This window comes from Ranitomeya variabilis, chromosome 6, assembly GCF_051348905.1.
Source record: "Ranitomeya variabilis isolate aRanVar5 chromosome 6, aRanVar5.hap1, whole genome shotgun sequence".
Classification (NCBI taxonomy): domain Eukaryota; kingdom Metazoa; phylum Chordata; class Amphibia; order Anura; family Dendrobatidae; genus Ranitomeya; species Ranitomeya variabilis.
Window position 1 is genome coordinate 4,053,769 of NC_135237.1, and position 12,370 is coordinate 4,066,138.

The 12,370-nt window shown below is 46.1% G+C and overlaps 1 protein-coding gene across 2 annotated transcripts in view; it reads left to right on the forward strand.

Moving 5' to 3' along the window:
* Positions 1 to 12,370, forward strand: part of LOC143781259 (uncharacterized) — a 91,576-nt gene that overhangs the window by 26,112 nt on the left and 53,094 nt on the right. For both annotated transcript variants that reach the window (XM_077267756.1, XM_077267755.1), the window contains exon 2: positions 8,923 to 9,049. In XM_077267756.1, coding sequence (XP_077123871.1) covers positions 8,923 to 9,049 — 127 coding nt within the window. The remainder of the gene's footprint in view (positions 1 to 8,922; positions 9,050 to 12,370) is intronic.

Consider the following 12,370-nt stretch of genomic DNA (forward strand, 5'->3'; position numbering starts at 1 on the left):
ATATATGTCATTGAGATATATTTATACTTAATTCAGCGCGATATAGCATTAAAGCCGGTAATTCAATTGTCGGCTTTTTCTTCTAACAGTAGTGTGGAATATGCAAAAAAAAGGGGATATGAGATGGTTTACTGTATGTAATAATAATAATAATAATAATCTTTATTTTTATATAGCGCTAACATATTCCGCAGCGCTTTACAGGTTGCACACATTATTGTCGCTGTCCCCGTTGGGGCTCACAATCTAAATTCCCTATCAGTATGTCTTTGGAATGTGGGAGGAAACCGGAGTGCCCGGAGGAAACCCACGCAAACACGGAGAGAACATACAAACTCTTTGCAGATGTTGTCCTTAGTGGGGCTTGAACCCAGGACTCCAGCGCTGCAAGGCTGCTGTGCTAACCACTGCGCCACCGTGCTGCCCATCATGTCTCATATCCTGTCGGGTTTGGGAAGGAGAAATGAAAAGCCGGCAATTGAATTACCGGCTTTTCTCTAGAACACCGCTGCATATTTCTCGCAGGTCACACTGCTGGTCCGTGTGGAATCCGTATTTTTCTCGCCCCCATAGACTTTCATTGGCGATTTTTTTGCGCAATGCGCTGACAAACGCAGCATGCTGTGATTTTGTACGGCCGTAGAAGACCGTATATTACGGATCAGTAAAATACGGCAGATAGGAGCTGGGCCATAGGGAATCATTGGGCCGTGTGTAATGCGTATTTTATGGGTGTATTTTCTGCGCTCATACGTCCGTAAAACTCGCCAGTGTGACGCCGGCCTTATGGAGGGAAGAACTCCAGAGAACCGTGGATCATTCCTACTCAGCAATGTGTCCTCCTGACATTGAACGAGGATTATAATTGGCAATTACTTCTTATTAGCACAAGTTACACCCACTCCTCCCCTCTGGGGACAAATACCAGGGCTGGACTTCAGAGAACTATAGGATGTGTCTTAGGGCTCATACCCATTTGCGAGAAAAAAACGGTCTGTAATCTGGACTGGAAAAAAATGGACGAGTGTCATGCGAGTACAATGCGATTTTTCTCACATAGCATCCGTACGACATCGTATGTAATGCGTTTTTTTTCTCTGCAAGTATTTTTCTACAATCATTTACAGGACCATTTACAGTGTTCTATGCCACAGAATGGTAAGGTATCTGTAAAAAACGGATGGCATACGGATGGTCGCATGCTGCGATTGTTTTCTCTGTCCAATTTCAGCTGAGAAAAGAATTGCAGATGAGATGTCACCTATTGAATAACATTGGTCCGAGTGCAATCCGATTTTTTATCAGATTGCACTCGTCAGTTTTGTTCGCAAATGAGTTTGAGCCCTACATCTTAGAAAATTATGAGATTCTCAACTTTTATGATATCTTCACCCCTGAAGGTCCCAGGTGAGAGATATTACTGTCATGTTTTGTATCAGGACTTTATTTATCTTTAAATAGGAGATATGTCATAGATATTGTCGTTTATCTGGCCTATATCCATTTGGTGGCACAACGTTCATCGCGTAGCGACGTGAAACCATCAAAAATATGACATTCCTTTCTATTATATCGACACAGCTCATAAGAACTTCACTTCATATTTTCCATAAGGCTGTGTTCACACATTGCCTTTTTGTTGTGGTTTTTGTTTGCTGCATTTTTTATACAAATTTATGTAAATTAAGAGCTGTGTTTTAGAGTTCAAGCACGTACAGCAGTATGTGAGACCCCTTTATTTTTGGGATTTTCCCAAGTTTAAACCATAATGTCTTGGTCTCCTCACTGGAGAATGGCATTTAGGATTAGTACAGTTTAAATTAGTGATGTGTGTAAAGTAAACATTGGTCAACCAAGGTGTGAGATTGAACAACCGACCAACTCAAGGGCTGCAAATAGATAGTGTCCTACAAACTCAATGCCATGCCAATGTCTTCGGTAAACTGGTCCCGACCAATTCGTTTCCCCACTGTTACATTTGTAATTGTGTATTGTTTTATAAACTCATATGAACTTTTAAATAATTTGATTAAATTTCCATTTTTCCAGAAATTGATGGTTTCACATATGTCTTGCGTTCGTGACCTGCGTTGTGGCTTTTGTAGTGGAAGCAAAGCTGACCTTTGGGATATTGAAAAACACAGCAAAAAACGCAACATGTGAACATTGCCTAAGCTATGGGCAGCACGGTGGCTCAGTGGTTAGCATTGTACGGTGGCTCAGTGGATAGCACTGCAGCCTTGCAGCGCTGGAGACCTGGGTTCAAACCCCACCAAGGACAACATCTGCAAAGAGTTTGTATGTTCTCCCCGTGTTTGCGTGGGTTTCCTTCGGGTTCTCCGGTTTCCTCCCACATTCCAAAGACATACTGATAGGGAATTTAGATTGTGAGCCCCAACGGGGACAGCGATGATAATGTGTGCAAACTGTAAAGCGCTGCGGAATATGTTCGCGCTATATAAAAATAAAGATTATTATTATTATATTATTATAAGCTATTTTTTCTCTAGCTTATCCTTACCAGTTGTAAATCCACATTCTTGTGCATTCAAGCTAAGCCTGGCCTCACATCTGCTAGCCATTAGGATTTTCCTTAACTACCTGTTTCCAAGGGAGGGGTCAACTACATAGTGGTCATGTAAAGGTGACTTGTAGATTGCAAGCTCTTTCTCCATTCTCTGGAGATGTCTGTGAGGATTTTAATTTTTCTCTATCATAGTCCTGGTCAGTGATTTTTTTAGGTCTCTATGGTCTTGGTCAGTGATTTTCAGGGCTCTCTATGGTCTTGGTCAGCGATTTCTCTGGGGCTTTATCGGCCTGGTCAGTGATTTCTCAGGGCCAGTATGGTCCTAGTCATTGATTTTTTTGGGAGCTCTATGGTCCTGGTCAGTGAATTGGTTTTTTGGGGGGAGGGGCTCTTTGGTTCTGGTCAGTGATTTCTCGGAGGCTCTATGACCCTGATCAGTGATTTCTCGGGTCTCTATGGCCCTGGTCAGTGATTTCTCTGGGGCTCTATGGCCGTGGTCAGTGATTTCTCGGAGGCTTTATGACCCTGATCATTGATTTCTCTGGGTTCTATGGCCCTGGTCAGTGATTTCTCAGGGGCTCTATGGTCCTGGTCCAGTGAATTTTCTGGAACTCTATGGTGCTTTCAGTTATGTCTCTGGGGTTATATGGCCCTGGTCAGTGATTTACCGGGGGCTCTATGGTCCTGATCATTGATTTCTCTGGGGTTCTAATGTCCTGGTCAGTGATTCCTCTGGGGCTCCTTGGTCCTGGTCAGTGATTTCTCAGTTCTCTATGGCCATAGTCAGTGATTGCTCAGTTCTCTATGGTCCTGATCAGTGATTTCTTAGGGCTTTATGATCTTGGTCAGTGATTTCATGGGGGCTCTATCTGTCATGATTCCCCAATGGCATGGGAACATCAGAAACACAAAATTACAGACTAGCTCTCGGGTGATGGAAACTCAAGCTGACCGTGACCTAAATCTACCACACAACTAACAGTAGCCAGGGAGCATTCCTACGGCTGCCTAAATGCCACGCGCCAGCCGGAGAACTAACTACGCCTGGAAGAGGAAGGAACAGACCTGGCTTACCTCTAGTGAAATTCCCCAAAGATGATAGTAGCCCCCACATATACTAACGGTGAGTTCAGAGGAAAAGACATACACAGTATGAAGGTAGATTTAGCAAAGCGAGGTCCACTTACTAGATAGAGGAAGGATACAAAAGAGGACTTCACGGTCAGCTGAAAAACCCTTTCAAAAACCCATCCTGAAATTACTTTAAAACTCCTGTGTCAACTCATCACACAGGAGTGGCAATTTCAGTCCACAAGAGCTTCCAGTAACAGGAAATGACAAAACTGTAAACTGGACAAAAATACAAAACAATAAGGACAAGAGTCCACTTAGCTGATCAGCAGACTAGTAGCAGGAACATGCAACTGAATGACTCAGGTTACAATGATGACCGGCAAGGAAGTGACTGGAGAGCAAGGCTAAATAGGGAACTCCCAAAACTGATGGAAGCAGGTGAGCGAGGCAGAAAAGAACACACAAGTCTCCAGTACCATCAGCCACCACTAGGGGAGCCCAAAAAGCGATCACAACAGTACCCCCCCCCTTAAGGAGGGGGCACCGAACCCTCACAAGAACCGCCAGGGCGACCTGGATGAGCCCTATGAAAGGCACGAACCAAATCAGAGGCATGAACATCAGAGGCAGTTACCCAAGAATTATCTTCCTGACCATAGCCCTTCCATTTAACCAGATACTGGAGTCTCCGCCTGGAAATATGGGAGTCCAAGATTTTCTCTATAACGTACTCCAATTCACCCTCAACCAGCACAGGAGCAGGAGGCTCAGCAGAAGGAACCACCGGCACCTCGTATCTCCGCAACAACGACCGATGGAACACATTATGGATAGCGAAAGATGCCGGGAGGTCCAAACGAAAGGAAACAGGGTTAATAATCTCCAAAATCCTATAGGGACCGATAAACCGAGGCTTAAATTTAGGAGAAGAAACCCTCATTGGGACAGAACGGGAAGACAACCACACCAAGTCCCCAACACGAAGGCGAGGACCAACCCGACGCTGGCGGTTAGCAAACCGCTGAGTCCTCTCCTGGGACAAATTCAAATTGTCCACCACTTGTTCCCAAATCCGATACAACCGATCCACCACAGCATCCACTCCAGGACAATCCGAAGACTCCACCTGACCAGAAGAAAAACGGGGATGAAACCCCGAATTGCAAAAGAAAGGGGAAACCAAAGTGGCCGAACTAGCCCGATTATTAAGAGCAAACTCCGCCAACGGCAAAAAGGCAACCCAATCATCCTGATCCGCAGACACAAAACACCTCAAATACGTCTCCAAAGTCTGATTAGTTCGCTCCGTCTGGCCATTAGTCTGAGGATGGAAGGCAGACGAAAAAGACAAATCAATGCCCAACCTGGCACAGAATGCCCGCCAAAATCTAGAAACGAACTGGGTACCCCTATCAGAAACGATATTTTCAGGAATACCATGCAAGCGAACCACATTTTGAAAAAACAAAGGAACCAACTCAGACGAGGAAGGCAACTTCGGCAATGGCACCAAATGAACCATCTTAGAAAAACGGTCACACACCACCCAGATAACAGACATCCTCTGAGAGACAGGAAGATCAGAAATAAAGTCCATCGAGATGTGCGTCCAAGGCCTCTTCGGAATAGGCAAGGGCAACAACCCGCTAGCCCTAGAACAACAAGGCTTGGCCCGAGCACACACATCACAAGACTGCACAAAAACACGCACATCTCGAGACAGAGATGGCCACCAGAAGGATCTAGCCACCAAATCCCTGGTACCAAAAATTCCAGGATGACCCGCCAGCGTAGAAGAATGAACCTCCGAGATGACTCTACTGGTCCAATCATCAGGAACAAACAGTCTACCAGGTGGACAGCGATCAGGTCTATCCGCCTGAAACTCTTGCAAAGCACGTCGCAGATCTGGGGAAATAGCGGATAATATCACCCCATCTCAACAGAAGAAGGGGAAAAAATGTACCCCAAAAAGGAAATCTTTTGAACCCCAAAAACACACTTAGAACCCTTTACACACAGAGAATTCTCCCGCAAGACCTGAAAAACCCTCCTGACCTGCTGAACATGAGACTCCCAGTCCTCAGAAAAAATCAAAATATCGTCCAAATACACAATCATAAATTTATCCAGATATTCACGGAAAATATCATGCATAAAGGACTGAAAAACTGAAGGTGCATTAGAAAGGCCGAAAGGCATTACCAAATACTCAAAGTGGCCCTCAGGCGTATTAAATGCGGTTTTCCACTCATCCCCTTGCTTAATTCGCACCAAATTATACGCCCCACGGAGATCAATCTTGGAGAACCACTTAGCCCCCCTTATGCGAGCAAACAAATCAGTAAGCAGCGGCAACGGATACTGATATTTGACAGTAATTTTATTCAGGAGTCGATAATCAATACAAGGCCTCAGCGAGCCATCCTTTAGAGACAAAGAAAAACCCAGCTCCTAAAGGTGATGAAGAAGGACGAATATGTCCCTTTTCCAGGGACTCCTTAACATACTCTCGCATGGCAGCATGCTCAGGTACAGATAGGTTAAACAAACGACCCTTTGGAAATTTACTGCCTGGAATCAGATCTATGGCGCAATCACACTCTCTGTGGGGAGGGAGAGAACCAATTTTAGGCTCTTCAAAAATATCCCCAAAATCCGACAAAAATGCCGGAATCTCAGAGGGAATAGATGACGAGATAGAACCCAAAGGTATGTCCCCATGAGCCCCCCGACATCCCCAGCTTAACACAGACATAGTTTTCCAGTCCAGTACTGGGTTATGAGATTGTAACCATGGTAATCCAAGCACTAACACATCATGTAAATTATGCAACACGAGGAAGCGAATCATCTCCTGATGGTCTGGAGTCATACGCATAGTCACTTGCGTCCAGAACTGTGGTCTATTACAAGCCAGAGGTGTAGAATCAATACCCTTCAGAGGTATAGGAACTTCCAGAGGCTCCAAATCAAACCCACAGCGCCTGGCGAAGGACCAATCCATGAGACTCAGAGCGGCGCCAGAGTCCACATAGGCATCCACGGTAATAACTGATAATGAACAAATCAGAGTTACAGACAGAAGAAATTTAGACTGTAAAGTGCCAATAGAAACAGACTTGTCAACCTTCCTAGTACGTTTAGAGCATGCTGATATAACATGCGCGGAATCACCACAGTAGAAGCACAAGCCATTTTTGCGCCTATAATTCTGCCGCTCGCTTCTTGACAGAATTCTGTCACATTGCATTTTCTCTGGCGTCCCTTCAGTAGATACCGCCAAATGGTGCACGGGTTTGCGCTCCCGCAAACGCCGATCAATCTGAATCGCCATTGTCATGGACTCATTCAGACCTGTGGGCGTAGGAAACCCCACCATGACATCCTTAACGGCATCAGAAAGGCCCTCTCTGAAAATTGCCGCTAGGGCACACTCATTCCACTGAGTAAGCACAGACCATTTACGAAATTTTTGGCAGTATATCTCGGCTTCATCTTGCCCTTGAGACAGGGCTATTAAAGCTTTTTCAGCTTGAATCTCCAAATTAGGTTCCTCATACAGCAACCCTAAAGCCAGAAAAAACGCATCCACATTGAGTAACGCAGGATCCCCTGGTGTCAATGAAAATGCCCAATTTTGAGGGTCACCTCGCAGCAAAGAAATCACAATCTTAACCTGCTGAACAGGATCTCCAGAGGAGCGAGGTCTGAGAGAAAGGAATAATTTACAATTACATTTGAAATTCAGAAACCGAGATCTATCTCCGGAAAATACCTCTGGTGTAGGAATCTTAGGTTCAGAAATAGGAGTACGTATAACAATCTTGTAAATCCTGAACCTTCGTAGCAAGATTATTAAAACCTGCAGCCAAACTCTGAGGGTCCATCCTTAAACCAGAGAGATCAGAGCCATTCAAGGGTTAGAAGGAGAGAAAGGCAAGGCTGTAAATAGAGCAGAAATACAACTGAGCCAACTAAGTAGCAAACATGAGAGGGAAAAAAAAAAAAAATCTACAGACTTCTTTTACTCTCCTTTCTTCTGCCAATTACTTTAACAGTGGCCGGTCATACTGTCATGATTCCCCAATGGCATGGGAACATCAGAAACACAAAATTACAGACTAGCTCTCGGGTGATGGAAACTCAAGCTGACCGTGACCTAAATCTACCACACAACTAACAGTAGCCAGGGAGCATTCCTACGGCTGCCTAAATGCCACGCGCCAGCCGGAGAACTAACTACGCCTGGAAGAGGAAGGAACAGACCTGGCTTACCTCTAGTGAAATTCCCCAAAGATGATAGTAGCCCCCACATATACTAACGGTGAGTTCAGAGGAAAAGACATACACAGTATGAAGGTAGATTTAGCAAAGCGAGGTCCACTTACTAGATAGAGGAAGGATACAAAAGAGGACTTCACGGTCAGCTGAAAAACCCTTTCAAAAACCCATCCTGATATTACTTTAAAACTCCTGTGTCAACTCATCACACAGCAGTGGCAATTTCAGTCCACAAGAGCTTCCAGTAACAGGAAATGACAAAACTGTAAACTGGACAAGAAAAACAAAACAATAAGGACAAGAGTCCACTTAGCTGATCAGCAGACTAGTAGCAGGAACATGCAACTGAATGACTCAGGTTACAATGATGACCGGCAAGGAAGTGACTGGAGAGCAAGGCTAAATAGGGAACTCCCAAAACTGATGGAAGCAGGTGAGCGAGGCAGAAAAGAACACACAAGTCTCCAGTACCACCAGCCACCACTAGGGGAGCCCAAAAAGCGATCACAACATCTATCGTCCTGGTGAGTGATTTCTCGCAAGTTTTATGGACATGGTCAGTGATGTCTCGGGGACTCTATGGCCCTGATTATTGTTTTCTCGGAGGTTATATAGTCCTGATCAGTTATTTCTCTGGGCTCTATGGTTCTGGTCAGTGATTTCTCAGGTTCTCTATGGCCCTGGTCAGTGATTTCTCAGGGGCTGTATGGCCCTGGTAAGTGATTCTTCGGGGGCTCTATGGCCCTGGTCAGTGATTTCTCGGGGGCTCTATGGCCCTGGTCAGTGATTTCTCGGGGGCTCTGTGGCCCTGGTCAGTGATTTCTCCGGGGCTCTATGGTCTTGGCCTCTGATTTCACGGGGGCTCTATCATCCTGGGGAGTGATTTCTCACGAGTTTTATGGCCCTGGTCAGTGATTTCTTGGCCCTATGGTTCTTACACTATGGTTTTCATTCAAGATCGGTTTTGTGTTTCAGGCGCTGTGTCCTTTGTGGGTTGTCTGTACTGTCAAGATTATTTCCTTTTTGCTACTTTCCAGGATCCTCTGATGTTTGATGATGTGGCCATATATTTTACCCCAGAGGAGTGGGAGAGCTTAGAAGAATGGCAGAAGGATCTGTACAAGGAGGTGATGATGGACAATTACCACACGCTCCAGTCACTAGGTAAGTAGAGCTAGCAGCAACTGATAAATTTTCCTGAGAGATCTGTCACTAGTCATCGCCAATGTCTTCCTAGCCCACATCCTTCTCAGTAGTCAGTCAGTGTCTTCATAACCCACACCCTTCTTACTAGTCACATCCAGTGTCTTCCTAGCCCACACCCTTCTCACTAGTCACAGCTGTAGTCTTATCCAATTTCCATCTGAGTAGCCAGAGCTGCAGTTGCCTGTGTATCTCCCAGTCTCAGGTGCTGCACACTCTTTGAGGTGTTAGTGGATCCTGTGGACAGCAGTGAGAAGGTTCGTCTGGCTTAGTCTTGTTCTGAGGGCCTTCAATAAAGGACTGGTGAACAGACAATGCAGAAGTTACACCACCACATGCGCACCTGGGGTACGCAACCACAGCACCACAAAAGTTTGGCCTCTTGTGTAAAATGTGCAGAAACCAGAATGCACTGATCAACAAACTTTGTATCTCCGTATTTTAATAAAAGGATCGGATGTAGGACATTTCATTTGGTAAATGGCCTCATTTAGAAACTGATGGCAGCGACAAATCTCAGAAGAGTTGTTCCCTGGCCATGTCCACCATGGTGCCAGCCCGCGTCCTGTCATGGTTCTCAATGGCAAGAGACCGTAGTAAAGCATACAAAAGGACTAGCTCTTGGAAGATGGGAACTCGAGCTGACTGTGAGCTAAACCTACCGCACAACTAACAGTGGCCGGGTAGCGTGCCTACGTTTTATCCCTAGACGCCCAGCGCCAGCCGGAGGACTGCCTGACCCTAGCAGAGGAAAATACAGACCTGGCTTACCTCTAGAGAAATTTTCCCCAAAAGGCAGACAGTAGCCCCCACATATATTGTCGGTGATTTTAGAGGAAATTGACATACGAAGTATGAAGATAGGTTTAGCAAATTGAGGTCCGCTTACTAGATAGTAGGAAGACAGAAAAGGGAACTTCACAGTCAGCTGAAAACCCTTTTCAAAACACCATCCTGAAATTACTTTAAGACTCTAATATCAACTCATGACACTAGAGTGGCAATTTCAGCTCACAAGAGCTTCCAGCCTCAGAAATATTCAAACACAGAGAACTGGAACAAAAATGCAAAACAAACTTAGGACTACAAGTCCAACTTAGCTGATAGTAGTCTAGGAGCAGGAACATGCAACAGAAAGGCTTCTGGTAACATTGTTGGCCGGCATAGAAATGACTGAGGAGCAAGGTTAAATAGAAAACTCCCACATCCTGATGGAAACAGGTGAACAGAGGAGATGAAGCACACAAGTTCAGTACCACCAGTGACCACCGGGGGAGCCCAGAAACCCAATTCACAACAGTACCCCCCCCCCTCAAGGAGGGGGCACCGAACCCTCACCCGAACCACCAGGGCGATCAGGATGAGCCCTATGAAAGGCACGGACCAAATCGGAGGCATGAACATCAGAGGCTGTCACCCAAGAATTATCCTCCTGACCGTAGCCCTTCCACTTGACCAGATACTGAAGTCTCCGTCTGGAAACACGGGAGTCCAAGATCTTCTCGACAACGTACTCCAACTCACCCTCAACCAACACCGGAGCAGGAGGCTCAACGGAAGGCACAACCGGTACCTCATACCTGCGCAACAATGACCGATGGAAGACATTATGAATAGAAAAAGATGCAGGGAGGTCCAAACGAAAGGACACAGGGTTGAGAATCTCCAATATCTTGTACGGGCCGATGAACCGAGGCTTAAACTTAGGAGAAGAAACCTTCATAGGGACAAAACGAGAAGACAACCACACCAAGTCCCCAACACAAAGACGAGGACCAACACGACGACGGCGGTTGGCAAACTGCTGAGTCTTCTCCTGGGACAACTTCAAATTGTCCACCACATGCCCCCAAATCTGATGCAACCTCTCCACCACAGCATCCACTCCAGGACAATCCGAAGACTCCACCTGACCGGAAGAGAAACGAGGATGAAACCCCGAATTACAGAAGAAAGGAGAAACCAAGGTGGCAGAACTAGCCCGATTATTGAGGGCAAACTCCGCCAAGGGCAAAAAGGCAGCCCAATCATCCTGATCCGCAGACACAAAACACCTCAAATAAGTCTCCAAGGTCTGATTAGTTCGCTCGGTCTGGCCATTAGTCTGAGGATGGAAAGCAGACGAAAAAGACAAATCAATGCCCATCCTAGCACAGAATGCTCGCCAAAATCTAGACACGAATTGAGTTCCCCTGTCAGAAACGATATTCTCCGGAATACCATGCAAGCGAACCACATTTTGAAAAAACAGAGGCACCAGCTCGGATGAGGAAGGCAATTTAGGCAAGGGAACCAAATGGACCATCTTAGAGAAACGGTCACACACCACCCAGATGACAGACATCTTCTGAGAAACAGGGAGATCAGAAATAAAATCCATGGAGATGTGAGTCCAAGGCCTCTTCGGAATAGGCAAAGATAACAACAATCCACTAGCCCGAGAACAACAAGGCTTGGCCCGAGCACAAACATCACAAGACTGCACAAAACCTCGCACATCTCGCGACAGGGAAGGCCACCAGAAGGACCTAGCCACCAAATCCCTGGTACCAAAGATTCCAGGATGACCAGCTAACGCAGAAGAATGGACCTCCGAGATGACTCTACTGGTCCAATCATCCGGAACAAACAGTCTACCAGGCGGGCAACGATCAGGTCTATCCGCCTGAAACTCCTAAAGACCCGTCGCAAGTCTGGGGAAACAGCAGATAATATCACCCCATCCTTAAGGATACCTGTAGGTTCAGAATTACCAGGGGAATCAGGCTCAAAACTCCTAGAAAGGGCATCCGCCTTCACATTTTTAGAACCCGGTAGGTAAGAAACCACAAAATTAAACCGAGAGAAAAATAACGACCAGCGCGCCTGTCTAGGATTCAGGCGCCTGGCAGACTCAAGATAAATCAAATTCTTGTGGTCGGTCAATACCACCACCTGATGTCTAGCCCCCTCAAGCCAATGACGCCACTCCTCAAAAGCCCACTTCATAGCCAAGAGCTCCCGATTACCAATATCATAATTTCGCTCAGCGGGCGAAAATTTACGAGAAAAGAACGCGCAAGGTCTCATCACGGAGCAGTCGGAACTTTTCTGCGACAAAACCGCCCCAGCTCCGATTTCTGAAGCGTCGACCTCAACCTGAAAAGGAAGAGTAACATCAGGCTGACGCAATACAGGGGCGGAAGAAAAGCGGCGCTTAAGCTCCCGAAAGGCCTCCACAGCAGCAGGGGACCAATCAGCAACATCAGCACCCTTCTTAGTCAAATCAGTCAACGGCTTAGC